General features: G+C 46.6%; 1 protein-coding gene across 1 annotated transcript in view; it reads left to right on the forward strand.

Annotated features, from left to right (window-relative positions):
• Positions 1 to 11270, forward strand: part of hcn4 (hyperpolarization activated cyclic nucleotide-gated potassium channel 4) — a 274698-nt gene extending 263428 nt beyond the window's left edge. The window contains exon 8 of the mRNA XM_078429699.1: positions 9899 to 11270. Within this exon, the coding sequence (XP_078285825.1) occupies positions 9899 to 11256 (1358 nt within the window). The 3' untranslated portion in view covers positions 11257 to 11270. The remainder of the gene's footprint in view (positions 1 to 9898) is intronic.
• The last annotated feature ends 12676 nt before the right edge of the window (positions 11271 to 23946 follow it).

The following is a 23946-nucleotide window of genomic DNA, read 5'->3' on the forward strand; positions in this document are numbered from 1 at the left end:
GCAAGTAACAACACGACATACAGTAAACAATGAATAATAAAACATCATAAATTAAACATGTGAAGAATTAAATAAAATACCGGAGCAAAAGGAGGCTACAGGCTTTTGGTTGTTGAGTAGAGCTAATGGTTGTGGAGAAAAACTGTTTTTATGTCTGGCTGTGGCTGCTTTGACAGTCCAGTCGCCTTCCAGAGGGAAGTGCTTCAAAGAGTTTGTGGCCAGGATGAGAGGGGTCAGAGATGATCTTGCCCGCTCGCTTCCTGGCCCTTGCAGTGTACAGTTCGTCAATGGGGGGGTAAGGTTGCAGCCAACAATCTTCTCAGTTGATCGAGCGATGAAGTATGTTCATCACATCAACCACTTGTAGATTCCATTCTAAGAATTGAACTGTTGAATTAATACCTGACCCAATCTCAACTCACTACAAGTTCCTGGTGCAGCGGTAGAGTTGCTGCCTTACAGCGCTTGCAGCGCCAGAGGCCCGGGTTCGATCCCGACTACGGGCGCTGTCTGTACGGAGTTTGTACGTTCTCCCCATGACCACATGGGTTTTTTCCAAGATCTTCGGTTTCCTCCCACACTCCAAAGACGTGCAGGTTTGTAGGTTAATTGGCTTGGTGTATGTGTAAAAATTGTCACTAGTGTGTGTAGGATAATGTTAGTGTGCGGAGATCGTTGGGGCGCATTGACTCGGTGGGCCGAAGGGCCTGTTACGTGCTGTATCTCTAAACTAAACTCAACTAAACTAAACAGCTTTGAGCCTGAGTACTTGTAATCTTTTCCACGTGCAACCTGACCCAGAGGCATTTACAAAATACAGGGGTAAAACCCATGTGGTCACAAGGAGAACGTACAAACTTCGTACATACAACACCCGTAGTCAGGATCGAACCCGGGTCCCTGACACTGTGAGGGAAACAGCTCTACCACTCATGTGTTCATGTTCTTTAGTCAGAGGACCTCAGACTATTCTTGATCAGACTTTGCTGGCTTTACCTTGCACTAAACGTTATTCCCTTATCATGCTTCCGTACAATGCAAATGGATCGATTGTAATCGCGTATCGTCTTTCTGCTGGCTGGCTGGCATGCTACAAAAGCTTTTCACTGTACCTCAGTACGCGTGACAATAAACTAAACTGAACAGAAACTGAAACTGAAACTGAAACAGAAACAGAAACTGAAACTGAAACTGAAACTGAAACTGAAACTGAAACTGAAACTGAAACTGAAACTGAAACAGTATCAGGAATCACCAAGGGAAACTCTGAGTCCGAAGAAGGGTCTCGACCCAAAACGTTGCGTGTCCATGTTCTCCAGAGTTGCTGCCTGACCCACAGAGTTCCTCCAACACTTTGTGTCCGTTTGTGTTTAATTGTCATATGTACTGACTACAGGACAACAACATTCTTACTTGCAGCAGCCTAACAGGCCTGCCAAACCAATAGGTAGATACTGTAATATATAATAACAATTCAAGAAATAATACCGCGCAACGGTAGAGTTGCTGCCTTACAGCGAATGCAGCGCCGGAGACTCGGGTTCGATCCTGACTACGGGCGCCATCTGTACGGAGTTTGTACGTTCTCCCCGTGACCTGCGTGGGTTTTCTCCGAGATCTTCGGTTTCCTCCCACACTCCAAAGGCGTACAGGTATGTAGGTTCATTGGCTGGGCAAATGTAAAAATTGTCCCTAGTGGGTGTAGGATAGTGTTAGTGTGCGGGGATCGCTGGCCGGCTCGGACTCGGTGGGCCGAAGGGCCTGTTTCCGTACTGTATCTCTAAACTTAAACTAAAACTTTCCTTTAACTAGTTAGCACGCAAATAAAAGGTTTTCGCTGTACCTCAGTACAGGTGACAGCAATAATAAACTACACTTAACTAAACTTGGTGAAGCTGAAGATATATCCTCACAAGTAAGACTTGGAGGGTGGATTCTGAAGCCTTGCGTTTTTAGTTTTAGTTTTAGAGATGCAGCCCGGAAAACAGGCCCCTCGGCCCACCGACCAACAATTACCCGCACACTAGTTCTATCCTAACACTGGGGAAAATTAACCTGCAGACCTGTATGTCTTTGGAATGTGGGGGGAATCTGGAGCACCAGGGGGAAACCCACGCTGTCACGGGGAGAACATGCAAACTCCGCACAGGCAGCACCCGTAGTCGGGATCTAACCCGGGTCACCGTCGCTCTAAGGCAGCAACTCTACCGCTGTGCCACCTGCTTGTAAGGTGCTGATTGCCTTCAGACAAAGGTCATTTGCAAATGTTTCCGATGGAGATATTTATGAATCAGTCAACTATTTGATTAATTAATTAAAGTCGAAAAACAAAATTGAAAAAAATTTAAATAACATAGAGTAATGCAACCATACTTGCGAGTATCTTTAAAGGGGTCTGAAGAAGGGTCTCGACCCGAAACGTCACCTATGGGTCTGAAGAAGGGTCTCGAAACGAAACATCACCTATTCTTTTTCTCCAGAGATGCTGTCTGACCCGCTGAGTTACTCCAGCTTTTTGCGTCTACTCAAGTATCTTTAGCCATGGGATGTCCACAGTCAGTCATCAGTCAGAGTCAAACCTGCACGTCTTTGGAGTGTGGGGGGAAACCGGAGCACCCGGAGAAACCCCACGCAGGTCACGGGGAGAACGTACAAACTCCGTACAGACAGCACCCGAGGTCAGGATCGAACAGGGGTCTCTGTTTAAACCAGCATCTGCAATTCCTTCCTACAACAAATCTTCAGGAACAATCCAATTCACCCCTCTCCCATTCTCGTCCCCCACAGCACTTTCTGCTGTCTTTTACTGGTGCAAATGACAATTAATTTTATTCCATCTACTCACCCCTTATAAACTCCCCTGCTGCTGATGTGAGATTCACTTGTCTGCAGCGACTTAAATTATTCTTCCCTAGTTAGCAACAGAGCAAATAATGTATAAGAAATGCAAATTGTTTTGGGTCAGGAGAGGTTGAGCCTCATAAATATTTAACAGCAGCAGCCCCATAATTTTCTGCAAAATTATGTTTCTCTATTTTAATTTTAGAACGTTCAGCAACAGGAATGCAAATTGCCGAGCGACATGTTTAATCATTCGGCAGTGCTTAGTAACTCTTTGAAGCTTTATCCCAATTTTTACTTTGAGGAGGGTCTATCAGCTAATGAGCTGGAGGATGCTAACTCTGGGTATTTCTATCCATATACACAGTGGCACAGTTCTTGATTCACTGCCAGCAATGTTTAAGATCTCAGTGACCTGCCAGACTCCGACCTCCCCCTATTATCTGTCCAGAGGTATTTCAATAACAAACGTACTCACATCCCGAACATGGGTTAGAAGATGGTTCATTGATATCTATATACTAAAGCTCTCGTTTGTTTCTTTGTTTGTTCCTGAACTACAGACAAAACGGTACACGGTAGCGCGACAATTTTAGGCCCAACTTACTCACCGTTGTCCCTTTGGTGCTAACGGAAGAAGTTTCATTGAAATCGGTGTTAGATTTTTTAAGTTATTCACATTTTAAAGTTTAAATCCATCTCCTAGGGAGGGAGTGGGGAGGAGGGAGGGAGGGAGTGAGGGGGGAGGGAGGGGGAGGAGGGAGTATAAGGGGGGTTGAGGGGGATGGAGTGGGGGAGGAGAAGGGGGAAGGGGAGTATAAGGGGGGGTTGAGGGGGATGGAGTGGGGGGGAGGGGGAGGGGGGAGCGGAAGGGGGAGGGGGAGGTAGGGGGAAGGAGGCAGTGGGAAGGGGGATGGAGGGAGGTGGGGGAAGGAGGAGGGGGAGGGGGAAGGGAGGGAGGGAGGGGGAGGGAGGGAGGAGGGGAGGAGGGAGAGGGGGAGGGGGAAGGGAGGGGGGAGAGGGGAGGGGAGGGGGGGATGGAGAGGGTGCCTCACCAATGCAGGAGAGGTTTGGGCCCAACGGGTCCACTTGTTCTAGTAAACATATAATACTAATATGTCTAATATACTAATAATATACATATACATTATCTACATATGCATATGCATATACATATACATATATATTATATATACATATAATACTAATATACTAATATGTCCCAGTCCCCCTGCATTCTGTGAATTAGTCATTCATATTCATAGATTTTTTTCCCAATGAAATTCGATGATTATGTGTATTTACTCAATTAGATCTAAGCAATTGATTCTGGCTAGTTTAGATTATAGTTGTCGCGTGTACTGTACTGTGTTGTACGACTCATTGACCCTAAGACCAGGTGAATAGAACTCAGAATGTAGCTGCTTGGTTTTTTTTCTACTTTGACTTTTAATTTAGTTTAGTTTAGAGATACAGCGTGGAAACAGGCCCTTCGGCCCATCGAGACTGCACCGACCAGCGATCCCCGCACACTAACAGGTATCACAAAATGCTGGAGTAACTCAGCAGGTCAGGCAGCATCTCAGGAGAGAGGGAATGGGTGACGTTTCGGGTCGAGACCCTTCTTCAGACTGTCCCTCTCTCCTAGATGCTGCCTGACCTGCTGAGTTACTCCAGCATTTTGTGATACTTTCGATTTGTACCAGCATCTGCGGTTATTTTCCTACCCGCACATTAACACTATCCTACACACACTAGGGACAGTTTTACATTTATACCAAGCCAATTAACTTACAAACCTGCACGTCTTTGGAGTGTGGGAGGAAACCGAAGATCTCGGAGAAAACCCACGCAGGTCACGGGGAGAACGTACTTGGGATCGAACTCGGGTCTCTGGCGCTGAAAGGCAGTACCTCTACCACTGTGCCACCGTGCCAAATTTGGTTCAGCAGTTTATCTGGAGGATCGTGCACGCGAACAGGAGGTGACAGGAACAGGTACTTTCTAAATTCCCCCTGGTCAGTTACCATGCTAGTCAATTTTAAGGAGACTATAATACCAGTAGGAAGTTGAATCAATCTATCTATTATGCTCTGGAATATTGATCAGTATGGGTGTCAGGGGTTATGGGGAGAAGGCAGGAGAATGGGGTTAGGAGGGAGAGATAGATCAGCCATGATCGAATGGCAGAGTAGACTTGATGGGCCGAATGGCCTAATTCTGTGCCTGTCCCTTATGCTCAGACTAAACCTTTCTCACATGGATGTCTATTATATATAATTTATATCTATAACCTAATTATAGTTTATAAGAGCCACATGGTGGCGCAGCGGTAAAGTTGCTGCCCTACATCGCCAGAGACCCGTGTTCGATCCCGACTACGGGCGCCGTCTGTACGGAGTTTGTACGTTCTCCCCGTGACCTGCGGGGAGCCACTTTTATCTGAAATCTTCGGTTTCCTCCCACCCTCCAAAGGCTCACAGGTTTGTAGGATAATTGGCTTGGTATAAGTGCAAATGGTCCCTAGTGTGTGTCGGGTAGAGTAAGTGTGCAGGGATCGCTGGTCGTTGTGGACGCGGTGTGCCGAAGGGCCTGTTTCTGCGCTGTATCTCTAAACTAAACTAAACGAAACTATATTGGAACAATTCCAGGTGAGTATTAATTAATGAGTATTCCCTTGGGAGTAGAAATTATTCTGATTTCTGCTTGGATACAGAAACATATTTGTCCTGAAACATTAACTCTATTTCTCCATTTACTAGCAATGGCTCAAGTGGGTGAATATTGACAGTATTTTCCAATTTTATTTCAGACTTACAACATTTGCAGTTGTTGTTGGCATTTATGTGCACTCAGGTGGAAAACAATAATGGCGACAACGTAACTCACTCTGTGACGGAGCAATCGCCCTGTAGTTCAGTTTAGTTTATTGTCACGTGTGCTGAGGTACAGTGAAAAGCTTCCGCTACCAACCAGTCAGCGGAAAGACAATAACATGATTACAATCAAGCCGTCCACTGTGTACAGATACATGAGAGGAATAGATCGGGTAGACGCACAGAGTCTCTTGCCCAGAGTAGTGGAATCGAGGACCAGAGGACACAGGTTTAAGGTGAAGGGGAAAAGATTTAATAGGAATCTGAGGGGTTACTTTGTCACTCAAAGGGTGATGGGTGTATGGAACAAGCTGCCAGAGGAAGTAGTTGAGGCTGGGACTATCCCAACGTTTAAGAAACAATTAGACAGGTACATGGCTAGGACAAGTTTGGAGGAATATGGACCAAATGCAGGCAGGTGGGACTAGTGAAGCTGGGACATGTTGGCCGGTATGGGCAAGTTGGGCCGAGGGGCTTGTTTCCACACTGTATCACTCTATGACATGATAAAAGGAATAACATGAATAATGTTTAGTGCAAGATAAAGTCCAGAAGAGCCTGATTAATGATAGTCCGAGGGTCTCCAATGAAGTTCAGTTCAGTTCAATTTAGTTTATTGTCACGTGTACCGAGGTACAGTGAAAAGCTTTTGTTGCGTGCTAACCAGTCAGCGGAAAGACAATACATGATTACAATCGAGCCATTGACAGGGAGAAAACATTAAATAGCCACTGGTCCAATCCAAGAAGGAAATTGGCATAAACTAGTCGGAGCATGGTGAGAATGTAGAACCTTTTACATTGAGAAAGCAAGGAAATATCCAGGAGAAAAGGAAATATAAGTTATGAAGATGGAGGTGAACTGGAATAAGCTTGATTAAAACCACTAAAGACCAGTTGTGCTAAATGATCACTTTCTGTGCTGTGTCTTCTGTGAAATTCGAGCAGTTTCCTTGCTCGGAGAATAGAACAGGCAAGAAGAGACAAAAAGCTGGTGTAAATCAACGGGACAGGCAGCATCTCTGGAGAGAAGGAATGGGTGACGTTTCAGGTCGCGACCCTTCTTCAGATCAGGCGGGTGATACCTTACATTGCCAGAGACCCGGGTTCGGTCCTGACTACGAGGAAACCGGAGCGCCCGGAGGGAAACACACGCAGTCACAGGGAGAACGTACAAACTCCGTACAGACAGCACCAGAGTCAGGATCAAACCTGGGTCTCTGGCGCTATAAGGCAGCAACTCTACTGTTGTTCCACTGTGCCGATTGAGGGCGTGCAGCGTAGGTTCACATGGTTGATTCCCGGAATGGCGGGACTGTCGTATGTTGAAAGGCTGGAGCAATTAGGCTTGTATACACTGGAATTTAGAAGGATGAGGGGGGATCTTATTGAAACATATAAGACAATTAGGGGATTGGACACATTAGAGGCAGGAAACATGTTCCCAATGTTGGGGGAGTCCAGAACAAGGGGCCACAGTTTAAGAATAAGGGGTAGGCCATTTAGAACGGAGATGAGGAAGAACTTTTTCAGTCAGGGAGTGGTGAAGGTGTGGAATTCTCTGCCTCAGAAGGCAGTGGAGGCCAGTTCGTTGGATGCTTTCAAGAGAGAGCTGGATAGAGCTCTTAAGGATAGCGGAGTGAGGGGGTATGGGGAGAAGGCAGGAACGGGGTACTGATTGAGAGTGATCAGCCATGATCGCATTGAATGGTGGTGCTGGCTCAGAGGGCTGAATGGCCTACTCCTGCACCTATTGTCTATTGTCTATTGTCTATTGATCTAACCGAAGCTTAAACACAAATCCACTGCAGCCTTAGTTAGACAAGGTGAAGGATTTGGAGGTTTTGCAGCAATAAAGCAGATTAAATAATTGTGAAGAGAAAGGAACCCACGTAGATCTCACAGCTCCTCATGACTGACCCAACATTCTTTCTTTTCATGGCTAATCCTAGACCTTATTTGGAGTCACAAGGAACTGCAGATGCTTGTTTACAGGGAAAGACAAAAGACAAAGTGTCGGAGTAATTCAGCAGACCAGGCAGCATGTCTGGAGGACAAGGATAGGCTGGAAATGTCACCTATCCATGTCCTCCAGGGATGCTGCCTGACACGCAAAGAGGTTCCGCCTTCGCATTGTAACATTGATCAAGAATTTATCAATCCCTACATTAAAAATACCCAATGACCTGACCTCCATAGCCGTCTGTGGCAATGATTCCACCGATTCACCACTTTCTGGTTAGTTCACAATTTATAGCAGTAGAATTAGGCCATTCGGCCCATTGAGTCCACTCCGCCATTCAATCTTGGCTGATCTCTGCCTCCTAATCCCATTCTCCTGCCTTCTCCCCATAACCCTTGACACCCGTTCTAATCAAGAACCCGTCTGCACGGTAGCGCAGCGGTAGAGTTGCTGCTTTACAGCGAATGCAGCGCCGGAGACTCAGGTTCGATCCTGACTACGGGTGCTGCACTGTAAGGAGTTTGTGCGTTCTCCCCGTGACCTGCGTGGGTTTTCTCCGAGATCTTCGGTTTCCTCCCACACTCCAAAGACGTACAGGTATGTAGGTTAATTGGCTGGGTAAACATGTTTAAAAAAATTGTCCCTAGTGGGTGTAGGATAGTGTTAATGTACGGGGATCGCTGGGTGGCACGGACTTGGAGGGCCGAAAAGGCCTGTTTCCGGCTGTATATATATGATATGATATGATATGATCTCTGCCTTAAAAATATCCACCTATTTGGTCTCCACAGCCCTCTGTGGCAATGAGCTCGTCAGATTAACTACCCTCTGAGAAGTTCCTCCTCACCTCCTCTCTAAAAGAGCGCCCTTTAATTTTGAGGCTGTGATCCCTGTTCCTAGACTCTCCCACCACTGGAAACATACTTTCCACAACCACCCTATGCCTTTCATTATGCTAAAAAAAAATGTAGACAAGGCAAAATAAATTCTTCCTCATCTCCATTCTAAAGGCACGTCCTTTTATTCTGAGGCTGTTCCCTCTGATCCTAGATGCTCCCAGCTGTTCCTAATGAGATTTCCAGTGATAGAGCTATAGAGTGATACAGTGTGGAAACAGGCCACTTCGGCCCAACTTGCCCACACAGGCCAACAATGTCCCAGCTACACTAGTGCAACCTGCCTGTGCTTGGTCCATATCCCTCCAAACCTGTCCTATCCATGTACCTGTCTAACTGTTTCTTAAACGTTGGGATAGTCCCAGCCTCAACTACCTCCTCAGGCAGCTTGTTCCATACACCCAACACCCTCTGACTGAAGAAGGGTCTCGACCCGAAACGTCACCCATTCCTTCTCGCCTGAGATGCTCCTGATCTGCTGAGTTACTCCAGCATTTTGTGAATAAATACCTTCTATTTGTACCAGCATCTGCAGTTAATGTCTTACACCCTCTGTGTGAAAACGTTACCCATCGGATTCCTATGAAATCTTTTCCCCTTCACCTTGAACCTGTGTCCTCTGGTCCTCGATTCCCCTACTCTGGGCAAGAGACTCTGTCAATAGACAATAGACAATAGACAATTGGTGCAGGAGGAGGCCATTCGGCCTTTCGAGCCAGCACCGGCATTCAATGTGATCATAGCTGATCATTCTCAAACAGTACCCCGTTCCTGCCTTCTCCCCATACCCCCTGACTCTGCTATCCTTAAGAGCTGTATCTAGCTCTCTCTTGAATGCATTCAGAGAATTGGCCTCCACAGCCTTCTGAGGCAGAGAATTCCACAGATTCACAACTCTCTGACTGAAAACGTTTTTCCTCATCTCCGTTCTAAATGGCTTACCCCTTATTCTTAACTGTGGCCCCTTGTTCTGGACTCCCCCAACATTGGGAACATGTTTCCTGCCTCTAATGTGTCCAACCCCTTAATAATCTTATACGTTTCGATAAGATCCCCTCTCTTCCTTCTAAATTCCAGTGTATACAAGCCTAGTCGTTCCAGTCTTTCAACATATGATAGTCCCGCCATTCCGGGAATTAAACTAGTAAACCTACGCTGCACGCCCTCAATAGCAAGAATATCCTTCCTCAAATTTGACAGTTTGTTGATAGCCATTCCGGGAATTAACCGAGTAAACGCCATTGAGAGGTGAGTACATTCTGTGCTCTCACCTGCAATGACAATCTAACATTCTTCCACGGTTTTGTCTTTTTGTTTGGGCAGGTAAGAAGAACTCCATCTTGCTACACAAGGTGCAGAACGACCTCAACTCGGGCGCGTTGAACTACCAGGAGAGCGAGATCATCCAGCAGATCGTGCAGCATGACCGGGAGATGGCCCAGACCGTGCAGAAGACCAGCCCAGCCGAACCCTCACCAGCACCGGTCATCTGGACCCCTCTGGTCCGGGCGCCCTTGCAGGCGGCGGCTGCCACAACATCTGTGGCCATCGCCCTGACCCATCATCATCCTCGCCTGCCTGGGGCCATGTTCCAGCCGCCTCTGTCCATCCTCAGCTCTCTGGGGCAGCAACCCAGCCAGACCCCCAGGCAGCTGAGGAAGACTCAGCACCCAGCCTCCACCAGCGCACCAACTTCCAGCCTGGGATCTCCATCCCAGCTCCAGACCCAACTGCTGGGGGCTTCTCGCCGCCCGTCTGGGCAACACTCCAGGTCTGGCTCTCCATCGCCCAGCCTGGGGCACCTCCAGCAGTTCCCCAGCGGCTCGCCGGCCGCCCAGACCCACCAGCCCTCCCCTGGACCAGGCCAACCCCACTCCCCAGCCGCGCCAAGGTCGCCCCAGCCCGGCGCCGGCCACCGACACTTCCCGGGGGGAGCCCAGTGCGCCGCGGCCAGGCAATGCCCTCCACGGATCTCCAGCTCGCCCACCGGGAGCCAAGGACACCTTGCCCCAGTCGGTATGAGCTCCCCGCCGCCAAGCCTGGCTCACCTGCCCCTGCCCACCTCCCCGCACTTCCAACGGCCACAGGGGCAACAGGCGCTCCCGGCCCCAGCCGAGAACCCCGCTTCTCCATTGCCAACCTTGCCCAGCCTCCCATTGCCCCACCACCCCCACGCTCCCAACCCTGCACTCCAAAGCCCGGCGGTCACCCGGACATTTCAACAGGACCGCAGCGAAGGGTCGAGTTCGCCGACCTCCCTCCTCCTGCCCCGAGCCCCTCTCCAGCAGATCATTACCCTCAGAAGCACACAGCCCATCGGACGCCTCACACACGACCTTAAGACCATCTCGGCATCTCAGCCTTCTTTGCCCCAAGAGCTGGCGCAAGTATTGCACCGGAGTAGTCCTTCCTCGCTCCGTGAAGCTGTGGGAAGCCTAAGGACATTTGCTACACCTGAACGCTCGAACAAACCTTGCAGTTCCATCTCAGAGTGCATGACTCTACCTAAGCAGATGCCTTCGGGATCTTTACCTCAATCACCACAAGGACAAATACCGGGCGCATCTGCAGCCAACTTTCCCATCACATTATCTAAAGACAAAAACGTTCCCCACAAGGGATCAATAGGCTTTGGTTCCGATTTGGAATCTGTTCGATCGAAGCTCCCTTCTAACTTGTGAGGTTATGTGAGGAATTAGCAGGTCATGTATTATATAATAACGTTCTTTTTTCTTCTGTATAACTGTGATTCTTTTTTAGATACCAGTTAATCTAGAGATATAGTTTTGTGTCATATTATTTTATACATTTTTCATACCTTGGGAGTGGATAATTGATAAACTGTTGAAGATAAGGAAAGAGGACCTCTTGGAACTAATTGTGGAACGGTTCTGCTTCTGGTTGATTATTGTGCAAAGTGGTGATGGAAGTCGATGATGGAAGGACACTAAAATGATGCTTCTTTTGAAGGAAGTAATGTAGCTAATGAGTCTTGTAGCTTCATTAAAGGTCAGAAAGTAATCGTGACACCGACAACTGGAGCAATAACACATCCGGCGACTGGAATTAGAGTAGGGGTGGAGTTCGGTCCATCAGATCGGCAGGAGGTGCAGAAGAAGATATAGCCATCTGATACTTGGAGCTGTCAGAACGTCCTGGAAACCCATCCTAACTGATGAGTTAAACGCGCCTCAGCTTGGGTCAAGTCAAGGAGGAACCAACTGGGTTATGACATTTGTAGGAAAGAACTGGAGATCTTGGGTTAAATCAAAGATAGACACAAAAAGCTGGAGTAACTCAGCGGGACAGGCAACATCTTATCGAAACGTATAAGATTATTAAGGGGTTGGTCACGTTAGAGGCAAGAAACGTGTTCCCAATGTTGGGGGAGTCCAGAACAAGGGGCCAAAGTTTAAGAATAAGGGGTAGGCCATTTAGAACTGAGATGAGGAAAAACCTTTTCAGTCAGAGAGTTGTGAATCTGTGGAATTCTCTGCCTCAGAAGGCAGTGGAGGCCAATTCTCTGAATGCATTCAAGAGAGAGCTGGATAGAGCTCTTAAGGATAGCGGAGTCAGGGGGTATGGGGAGAAGGCAGGAACGGGGTACTGATTGAGAATGATCAGCCATGATCACATTGAATGGCGGTGCTGGCTCGAAGGGCCGAATGGCCTCCTCCTGCACCTATTGTCTATTGTCTATCTCTGGGCTGTCTTGTTGAGTTACACCAGCTTTTTGTGTCTATCTTGGGTTATAACACAGACGGGCTCTGCACAGAAACGGCGGTCAAAAGCAAGTAAAATCAAAACAATGTGTTTCTTAATTATTTATCGCAGCCTATGGGTGTCACTGGCATTGACAGTATTTATTTATCCATCTCTAATGCTCACTGACGGGGGAGTTAAAAGTGAACGACATCCGTGGGGCGTAGAGTCTTCCCAGCAGTTTACTCCCCCGACGGGCAAAATTAATCAGGTGGACTTTTCAATGGCCTTTATTACGGCTAACATTAATCCAGATTTATTCATTCGTTTGGTTTTAAATTCTCCCATCACCTTGGTTGGGATTCAAGCTCAGATCGCCCAGGTCAATAACCCAGAACATTGGCTCCCAGTCCAGCAATGAACCATTGTGCTATAGACCTACAACTAGAAGCGTGGTCCAAAGTAGTTCTTTGTTTAAGATACTTGTTGCAAGCTATTTTCCTCCCTTCTCATAAACAATTTGGTTAATATAACACATGAGTTGTTTCAAAGGTGCATCATCACACTGAATTTGACACATTGGCAGATCTTAAAATCTACATTTCTTGGTCAAGCAAGAGGGTTTAAGGATCTTCTTGAAAAAAAGATGGTGGTCTCACAGTTCCAGCTGTTGTCACTCTTTGCTCCAATAGTTGATTAAACTTTGCCTCCAGATTGGAAGGTTTTGAGTTAAGATGGCTCTGTGGAGATCAGTTAACATTGGGAAGGAATGTCCATCACAAAGAAGCTACAACGAGTTCCATCTCATGTGTACACAACACCATGTAATTCAAAAGATTCAGAAGCAAATTCTTACATTTGGGTTTTTCTTGAGGAGACTGAAATTGTTCAATGAGGTATCTACTTTTGTGTAGGTGCATTATGCCAAAAATTGCCCGAATGATATATCAATGTCTTACTAAGTAAGATTGTAAATGTCGGGGTAGCTGTAGACTGGATTAAGCAGTTCTCTTAACGGCTCAAACATTTAATTCATGGCATATCGGGAAGTCACGCTGTACAGTCCTTAACAATACAAGTTTCATGCACGGTTTTATTGGGAAGGAACTGCAGACGCTGGTTTAAACCGAAGATAAACACAACAAAAAGCTGGAGTAACCCAGCGGGACTGGCAGCATCTATGGAGAGAAGGAATGGGTGACGTTTCGGGTCGAGACTTTTCTTCAGCTGCCTGTCCCGCTGAGTTACTCCAACTTTTTCTGGGTTCAGTCAAGTTCCCAGTTTGGTCTCCATTAATATCCGAGACCTCTTTGGACCAACACAGAGATTTGATCTAGGATGTTGTACTTCTCATCTGTAGGTGGTTAGAGATCCCTACTTACACCGTTCTCACCTAGAGGTGGTCAGGGCGAGCTACGAGATCCCTACTTACACCGTTTGCCAGTTTTCGCTATGCAGCCTTGCAAAGCAAGCAAAGTCATTTGCGTTAGAACAATGGCTGCCACTAACGGAGCCACTCGTATGTGCCTTTAAGAGAGAATACTGGAGGGCTCGATATATTTTTAAAAAACGATTGATCTTGTTAATATTCAAATAATATTTCATCCTTTATTTTAAATTGCAAAGATGTCATAATAAACCGAGAGAAATAGATTTGAACCTTTTCAGTATTTAAAGTGGAGGATATTCTTTACCACAACGCACAAAGCCAAGACTAACACCGGGCACGTTAAACAAAGAAAGGTTAGGTTAGCAAGACCTAAAATGTTCTCAAGCAAGTGTAGCAACAAATGGTGGACAGATGATCAGATGGGTGGGATAGAAGCCGCGTTTTTTTCCACTGAAAATGCCAATTTCCAACTATGGACCCCCCTGTTTATTTTCCTTCTAAGATTCTTGCTATTGAGGGCGTGCAGCGTAGGTTCACTAGGTTAATTCCCGGAATGGCGGGACTGTCATATGTTGAAAGACTGGAGCGACTAGGCTTGTATACACTGGAATTTAGAAGGATGAGAGGAGATCTTATCGAAACGTATAAGATTATTAAGGGGTTGGACACTTTAGAGGCAGGAAACATGTTCCCAATTCAAGATTCAAGATTCAAGATTCAAGATAGCTTTATTTGTCATCCAATATTGGATGAAATTCAGTCACCCACAGTCCAACAATAAAAGCATTAAATAGGCATTAAAATTACACAACCCCAAAAACACACAATGTTGGGGGAGTCCAGAACAAGGGGCCACAGTTTAAGAATAAGGGGTAGGCCATTTAGAACTGAGATGAGGAAAAACCTTTTCAGTCAGAGAGTTGTGAATCTGTGGAATTCTCTGCCTCAGAAGGCAGTGGAGGCCAATTCTCTGAATGCATTCAAGAGAGAGCTTGATAGAGCTCTTAAGGATAGCGGAGTCAGGGGGTATGGGGAGAAGGCAGGAACGGGGTACTGATTGAGAATGATCAGCCATGATCACATTGAATGGTGGTGCTGGCTCGAAGGGCCGAATGGCCTCCTCCTGCACCTATTGTCTATTGTCTATAGGATTGTTCTTATAGACCCAGGATTTAACAGAATTATGCTGGAAAGAACTGCAGATGCCGGTCTAAACCGAAGGTAGACACAAAGTGCTGGAGTAACTCAGCGGGACAGGCAGCATCTCTGGAGAGAAGGAACGGGTGACGTTTCGGGTCGAGACCCTTCTTCAGACTGATGTCAGGGGAGGGGGCGGGACAAAGATAGGATGTGGTCGGGGACAGTAAGAGAACTGGGAATGGGGAGGGGATAGAGGGAAAGCAGGGGCTATCTGAAGTCACAGAAGTCATTTAACAGAAGAAACTTGGTGGGTGACTAGAGTTGTACGCAGGGCAGAATGGATAAGAAGGCCAAATCTCCAATCTCCCACCCATTAACCACTTGCATTTCATAGACTCATACAGCTTGGAAAATAGGCTCTTCGGCCCGACTTGCCCATGCTGACCAACATGCCCCATCTACGCTAGTTCCACCTGCCTGTGCTTGGCTATAACCCTCTAAACCAATCCTGCCCAAATGTCTCTTAAAGAATATGATAAGCTTGGATAGAGTGGATGTGGAGAGGATGTTTCCACTAGTGGGATAGTCTAGGACCAGAGGCCACAGCCTAAGAATAAAAGAATGTGCCTTTAGAAAGGAGACGAGGAAGAATTTCTTTAATCAGAGGGTGGTGAATCTGTGGAATTCATTGCCACGGTAGAGGCTAAGTCAATGTACATATTTTTTAAGGTGGAGATTGATAGATTGTTGATTGGTATGGGTGTCAGGGGTTATGGGGAGAAGGCAGGAAAATGGGGTTGAGAGGGGAAGATAGATCGGCCATGATTGAATGGCGGAGTAGACTTGATGGGCCGAATGGCCTAATTCTGCTCCTATCACATGAACTTATGATTCTACCTGTTGCTGTTCCTTCACTACCTGTTGCTTTAAGAATCTTTAACAATTTAATTAACAATCGCCTGGATTAATGGGGTTGCCAACTGTTATTTATTTATTTTGTTACAGTACTGGGGTCACAGTTTCTGGTTCACTAGTCCAGAACAAACCACTGCACTGTAATCTCCTTCTGTGGGTCAACTACTAAGAAAGTTATCTCATCTAGTACCAAGAGTCAGACCCAGCATTCTGAGAAAATTAACTCCAGTCCATAAATAAAGAAAGTCTTTAAAACAAAACGTACTTGATGGCTAGCATGGAGATACAGGGCCGAATGGTCTGTTTCTGTAATGTTTGATCCCATGAATCATTATTCATGGATAATTCAAATGAGGAGCAATTATTCAAATGAGGAGCAGTCATTCAAATGAGGAGCAATTATTGGATAAGGCCAAAGCCATCACTAACCTCCACTGATCGCAAGGCTCGAATGATTGAAGAATTTCCGTATTTCCTTACAACATAGAAGGAAGCCATTCAATAGACAATAGACAATAGAGTAGACAATAGACAATTCAACCCAGTAGGTTTATACTGGCTCCCACCCTCACTTATTTTTCATGTAACCTGTCCGCCTTGCGATCCCAACAATTCTACCAACCTCATCACCAGGGGTAATTGACCCACCAACCTGAGGCTTTAATGACAGGGGCGGACATGCAAAGTCCACTCTGACGCCATTGAGTTGAATGTCCTGTAGGAGAGTTTTCACAGTCCATTCAATATCTAACCACGTCCCTAAAAGGAGAATGTAAATGGCGCAGCGGTAGAGTTGCTGCTTTATATCGCCAGAGGCCCGGGTTTGATCCTGACCACGGGCGCTGTCTGTGTGGAGTTTGCACGTTCTCCCCGTGACCGCGTGGGTTTTCCTTCCACACTTCAAAGACGTGCAGGCTTGCAGGTTAATTGGCTTCTGAGTAGAGGATAGAGCTCGTGTATGGGTTGATCGCTGGTCGACACAGACTCGGTGGGCCGAAGGGCCTGTTTCCACGCTGTATCACACAAATGAAACTAAGCAGAGGCACCAACACAACAAAAGTTGTTCATCTTACGTTGAAATACAAACGAGGAAGGAATTTATCTTCATTCGAAACTATGCACCAAAGAGCTTGTGAAAGTGTTACAAATACGTGTTCTTTTAATATTAAATCTAAAGATCAGAACCAGTGACTGACAGGAAAGAAACTAGTCTAAGAATGGACTTGATAATCTTCAAACATTATTACCCTCAAATTTCAAAGGGTTTTCTCACAATGGCGTGGAATTATAGTTTTAGAATGAGGATGTTATCTATAAAGAGTGTCAAGAAATGTTTGATAAAGAGGTATGTTGGTTATATGTAGTGTACGCTGTACACAAGCTTTGAATATAATTATAGATTAGCCAACACCAGTGTGTTTGATTGAGTTTGTATACTGGATAATATTTGTTATGATGAAATTATTTGGAAGAATCAATGATTTCTTTTTTTTTTGGTTTTGCTTTATTTTGTAAAGGCTTATTATAACGGAGGACTTATTATTACGCGCTACCACCCTGGAGGTGGACACCAACTGCTAGAGTAACTCAGCGGGTCAGACAGCATCTCTGGAGAGAAGGAATGGGTGACGTTTCGGGTCGAGACCCTTCTTCAGACTGAGAGTCAGGGAGTTATTTAGGCAACTTTGTCTTTGAGCCAAGTTTTAATGGACTACGACGGAAGAAATTAGAGGGCACCTCTAATATATACCCACTGGAAATTTTATTTAAGCTGGTATCAAACATACCTTCAGTTGATTCACAGTTACTGGGATTATTGCATAGACCCTCACTTTGACAATCTGTAGAAACGCAGAAACATGCAAAAATAGACCATTCGGCCTTTCAAGCCAGCACCGCCATTCAATATGATCATCCAAAATCAGTACCCCGTTCCTGCTTTTTCCCCACATCCCTTAATTCCTTTAGCCCCAAGAGCTAAATCTAACTCTCTCTTGAAAACATCCAGTGAACTGGCCTCCACTGCCTTCTGTGGCAGATCATTCCACACAGATTCACAATTCTCTGGGTGAAGAAGTTTTTCCTCATCTCAGTCCTAAATGCCCTACCCCTTATTCTTACATTGTCACCCCTGGTTCTGGACTCCCTCAACACCGGGAACATTTTTCCTTTGAGGCCAAAGTATTGTGTATAATTTTGGTCGCTTTACTTAAAAAGGCATAAACGCCACAGAAGAAGTGCATTGACATTCAGCAAATGGGGAACATTTTTCCTGCATCTTGACTGACCAATACTTTAAGAATTGTATATATTTCTATAAGGCCCCCTCTCATCCTTCTAAATTCCAGTGAATACAATCCTAGTCGACCCATTCTTTCATCATATGTCAGTTCCGCCATCACGGGAATCAACCTGGTGAATCTACGCTGCACTCCCTCAATAGCAATAATGTCCTTCTTCAAATTAGGAAACCAAAATTGCGTACAATACCCCAAGTGCGGTCTCACCAGGGCCCTGTACAACTGCAGTAGGTTCTTGCTCCTGAACTCAAATCCTCTATGTTGAGTGACATAGACTCAAGTCCACCACACTACCATGGCGACTGCCTTGAGTACAATCTACTGCAGTTATCTGCATAGATTCCTCCCAGGCTCACAACCTCTACCATCAACAAGGACAGTTTATGTCCATGGCAGCACCACCGTCTACAGATTCCCCTCCAAGTCACGTACCATCCTGACTTATAAATGCATGATAGATTGCTTTACCATCTACGAGTCTGAACACTGGAACTCCTCACACAAAGTCACAGTGGGCCGACTGTCAACAGAAGCAATACAGCGGTTCAATAAAGTGACACACCATCATGTTCTCAGGGCAACAGAGACTGGGGATAAAATCTGGTCATACCAGGAGCACCTTGACAAAAGAATATATTAAAATAAACCTTTGGAAGACAATACATTCGATAGAATATGTTACAGTGGCTTGGAGCTGTGGAAAGATTGAACTTGGGTCCCGGGTGCAGCAACTCTACCGCTGCGCCACTGTGCCGCTTAGAATCTTTGACCCAATGGCGCCCAACCCAGGTGACTATTTGCGTGCTAGCCACAGAACCAGATCTACAATCACATCTTACAATCGCTCCACACTCTTAAATCTCCTGTGGCGCAGCGGTAAAGTTGCTGCCTTACAGCGAATGCAGCGCCGGAGACTCAGGTTCGATCCTGACTACGGGCGCCGTCTGTACGGAGTTTGTACGTTCTCCCCGTGACCTGCGTGGGTTTTCTCCGAGATCTTCGGTTTCCTCCCACACTCCAAAGACGTACAGGTATGTAGGTTAATTGACTGGGTAAAAAAAAAAATTGTCCCTGGTGTGTGGTGTGTGTAGGATAGTGTTAATGTACGGGGATCGCTGGGCGGCGCGGACTCGGTGGGCCGAAGGGTCTGTTTCCACGCTGTAAATCTAAAAAAAAGAAATCCACTCCTGCAGCAACACATCTTACTTTAACTATGATCTTCTTAAACACCTGTCACTAAACGTTATTCCCTCTACGCTGTTAAAGGCTCGATTGTAACCATGCATTGTCTTTCCGCGGACTGGTTAGCACGCAACAAAAACTTATCACCGTTCCTCGGAACACGTGGCAATAATCCAAACTGAACTGAAAGTGAAACTGGAACCCTTCACGACAATTTCTTGAGCTAATAATTCCAGGTGTCGGTTGAAAACAAAATCTTAAGTACGCTCATTCTAGGGCTGCCAACTGTGCCCGTATTAGCCGGGACATCCCGCATTTTGGGCTCAATTGGTTTGTCCCGCACGGGACCGCCCTTGTCCCGTATTAGTAGGGTTGCCAACTTCCTCACTCCCAAATAAGGGACAAAGGGTGGCGTCACTGCCCCGTGCCCCACGTGACCTCACCCAGCCAGCGGCCACGTGCTCCCGCTCCACCAATGGCGGCCGCCATTGGTGGAGCGGGAGCACGTGGCCGCTGGCTGGGTGAGGTCACGTGGGGCGCGTGGCGGTGACGTCACCCTTTGTCCCTTATTTGGGAGTGAGGAAGTTGGCAACCCTAGCTCATTTCCTGGGTGAAAATAAGAAATCGTATCCATTAATTATAAGCAATACTTATACCCTGGAAAGAATGTAAAAATTAAAGTGGCAAAGACTACTTAAAGGTGTTAGCTTTGACATGAAGAGCTGAACTGTCTACTTTTGCATTGAATTATTCAAAGAGGAACTGCAAGATCTTTCTGCTTCAAACTCTGTTGGCAGCATTACTCATCATTAAGATTTGCAAACGTTGATTACTCGACTCTATTTGACCCTTTAGTAACCTGCAATTACTACATAGTATTGTATTATAATTGCAGCCACTAAAGAGTTCAATAGAAAAACAAATTTCCAAAATACTCTGAAGGGTTTAATAGCGAGGCAAGTATATGTGTGTGCAGTGCAAAGCCAATGCAAATAATCCCTTCCAATAAACGATGCAAGTTCATTGTTCATCCTGTGTTTGCATTCCATAAGTAGGGTTGCCAACTGTCCCGTATTAGCCGGGACCTCCCGTTTTTGGGCTAAATTGCTTTGTCCCTTATGGGACAGCCCTTGTCTTGTATTAGGCCTGGGGGTGGGGGGGGCGCTGTAGGCCCGGACACTGTAGGCCCGGACACTATAGGTCCGAACACTATAGGTCCGAACACCATAGGCCTGGAGGCCGCTGTAGGCCCGGACACTGTAGGCCCGGACACTGTAGGCCCGGACACTGTAGGCCCAGACACTGTAGGCCCGGACACTGTAGGCCCGGACACTGTAGGCCCGGACACTGTAGGCCCAGACACTGTAGGCCCGGACACTGTAGGCCCGGACACTGTAGGCCCGGACACTGTAGGCCCGGACTCTGTAGGCCCGGACACTGTAGGCCCGGACACTATAGGTCCGGACACCATAGGCCTGTAGGCCACTGTAGGCCCGGACACTGTAGGCCCGTGGGCCGCTGTCAGCCCAGACAGTGTAAGCTAACGGAGTGTGTTTGGGGAGCGGGGCCGAGTGTGTTCGCCTAATGGAGGTTACGTAGCAACCCGCCTCCTGGCCCGGGCGGCCGCCATTGGTGGAGCGGGAGCACGTGGCCGCTGGCTGAGTGAGGTCACGTGGGGCGCGGGGCGGTGACGTCACCTTTTGTCCCTTATTTGGGAGTGAGAAAGTTGGCAACACTATCCATAAGTAATGCCATTGAGGAGTCCATTTTCAACAACTTATCTACCCAACATATCTCCTCTATGCCAAGGGATAAAGACTCTTCAGAACATCGTTTAAGCGACACGGTGGCGCTGCAGTAGAGTTGCTGCCTTGCAGCGGTGAAGACCCGGGTTCAATCCCGACTATGGGTGCTGTCTGTACGGAGTTTGTACGTTCCCCCTGTGACCAGGTGGGTGCTCCGGTTTCCTCCCACACTCCAAAGGTTTGTAGCTCAATTGGCATTGGTAAAAATTGTGTGTATGATAGTGCTAATGTACCGCTGGTTGGTACAGATTCTTTTGGCTGAAGGGTCCCTTTCCACGCTGTATCTCTAAAGTCTAAATTAAAATAAACATTCACAGATGTAATGGCCAAGAACTCATAAATATTTAAGCTAAGAACAAATTAGGTTTGCGATTTGCATTAAAAACTCATTGTCCACTGAGTACTCACTGTAATCTCTCTTCAGACCCATTATGATAATTTCTTGGGCTATTAATTCTAGTTCTCGTTCGATGAAAAATCTTAAGTGTGCTCTGAGAAGGTGTTTAGGTGTCTCTTTTGATTCAGGTCAATCAGAAACCATTCCATCTGCTTCAGATACAAGTGTCAGTCAACAGTGACTGTTCGGCAGTGACTGGGAAGCAGAAAAGTCATCTTAGTTTAGTCTAGAGATACAGCACGGAAACAGGCCCTTCGGCCCACCGAGTCCGCACCGACCAGCAATCCCCGCACACTAACACTATCCTACACACACACTAGGGACAATTTACACTTATAACAAGCCAATTAACCTATAAACCTGTACGTCTTTGGAGTGTGGGAGGAAACCGAAGATCTCGGAGAAAACCCACGCGGTCCCGGGGAGAACGTACAAACTCCGTACAGGCAGCACCCTTGGTCGGGATCGAACCCGGGTCTCCAGCTGTACAGCAACTCTACCGCTGCGCCACCGTGCCTTCTGTATCTGTGTTCAAATTGTGTTTCTGCAGAACTCCAAGGTTACCTTGAAGACAGAGACAAAATGCTGGAGTAACTCAGCGGGACAGGCAGTATCTCTGGAGAGAAGGAATGGGTGACGTTTCAGGTCGAGACCCTTCTTCAGACTTGCGTGACTTGAGGAGATTCATCGCTGAAGATCTAGAATCATAGAACGCACGAACTAGCACCAATCCAGGGCTCATTCCCATTTGTGTTCATTTTCCCTCATTTCTATCAATTCCATTCTCTCACTTGGGGCAATCATAAGGTCACAAGGAATAGGAGTAGAATTTGGCCATTCGGCCCATCAAGTCTATTCCACCATTCAATCATGGCTGATCTATCTCTGCCTCCTAACCCCATTCTCCTGCCTTTAAAATAGGGGGTTCATTAGCCTTTGCAGAAATGCACTCACGGTTTACAGGAAGGGGAACCCGGAATGATTGTGTGACGTACATGCTGGTGGTAAAAGGTGAATGTCTCGAGATGAATGATAATAATGGATATTAGGGCGGTCACGGTAGCTTGGCGGTAGAGTTGCTGCCTTACAGCGAATGCAGCGCCGAAGACCCGGGTTCGATCCCGACTACGGGTGCTGTCTGTGCGGAGTTTGTACGTTCTCCCCGTGACCCGCGTGGGTTTTCTCCGACATCTTCGGCTTCCTCCCACACTCCAAAGATGTACGGGTTTGTTGATAAATTGGCTTGGTATAAATGTAAAAATTGTCCCTAGTGTGTGTAGGGTAGTGTTAAAATGTGGGGGATCGCTGGTCAGCATGGACTTGGTGGGCCGAAGGGCCTGTTTCCACGCTGTATCTCTGAACTAAGCTAAACTAAAAATTTACGGTCACCTATGCAATTAAACATTACCTAGCGAAGTTCATTTTACATATAATGCCGGTGCTGCCATGTTTGGCAGCATTACATCATATGTCAACACAGTCCCACATAGTCGGGGAAAATCTACTGAAGCCAATTAACCTACAAACCTGTACGTCTTTGGAATGTGGGAGGAAACCAGAGCACCCGGAGAAAACCCACGCGGGTCACGGGGAGAACGTACAAACTCCGTACAGACAGCGCCCGTAGTCAGGATCGAACCCGGGTCTCTGGCGCTGTGAAGGGCCTGTCCATTTAGGCGATTTTAAGGCGACTGCCGGCGACTAGGCTGTCGCCGAACGTTCGCCGGGGTGTCGCGGGCGGACATGATCGTGAGGAGTCTTCCTAAGATCGTAGTGGATCTCGGCGCGTCGCCGAGAAATCAAACGGTTTGAAATCTCTCAGCGACAGCTGGCTTGTCGCCAGGCATCGTTGCTTATTGCGGGCGCTGTCTGTCGCACGCTGTCCCCAGGTTTGCTAGGTTCTCTTAAGATACATTTAGAAGCACATAATATTAAAATAAGTAAAGTCACTTCAAAATACCATAAAATGCTTGTGTTTAACCAATTTATTTACCATCAGGACATTTGACAGGTAGATTGGAGGCAACAGTTTGACGGTCAGGTAAGGGTGGGAATTTTCGTGATGTTTATGGCCTCAACCATTACATTTAAAACGAGCTCCAAGCCCAGATATGCAACCCAGAAACCTGATATGCATCTCCCTTACATTTTCAAAGAATGCCCACACACTTTTCACAAAAATCCACTGAACCACTTTTTAAATTATTTTTTTCAATACAGCTATTAGTAAACTGGAAGTAAATCCGGTTTATTCCTTGTTACAGTGAAGCTTGGTTTTTAAGTAACCCATACAAGGTGTTATAGTTCAAAACTCTCGAGTACTTACCGACTTGTCAGTGATGTCAGCGAAAACCGAAGCATGGACTGCGTGGGAATTTTCGCGATGTTTCAGAAGACGCTGCAATCTCGACCTGACTTGGCATTGTCGTGGTCATTGTCGTGGTCATTGTCGTGGTCATTGTCGTGGTCATTGTCATCGGGTAAAAGAAAAGTTCAGCGATCTGCTACGACTTTGGCAGTCGCCGGCAGTTACCAAAATG

The sequence above is a fragment of the Rhinoraja longicauda genome, chromosome 38 (assembly GCF_053455715.1).
Source record: "Rhinoraja longicauda isolate Sanriku21f chromosome 38, sRhiLon1.1, whole genome shotgun sequence".
Classification (NCBI taxonomy): domain Eukaryota; kingdom Metazoa; phylum Chordata; class Chondrichthyes; order Rajiformes; family Arhynchobatidae; genus Rhinoraja; species Rhinoraja longicauda.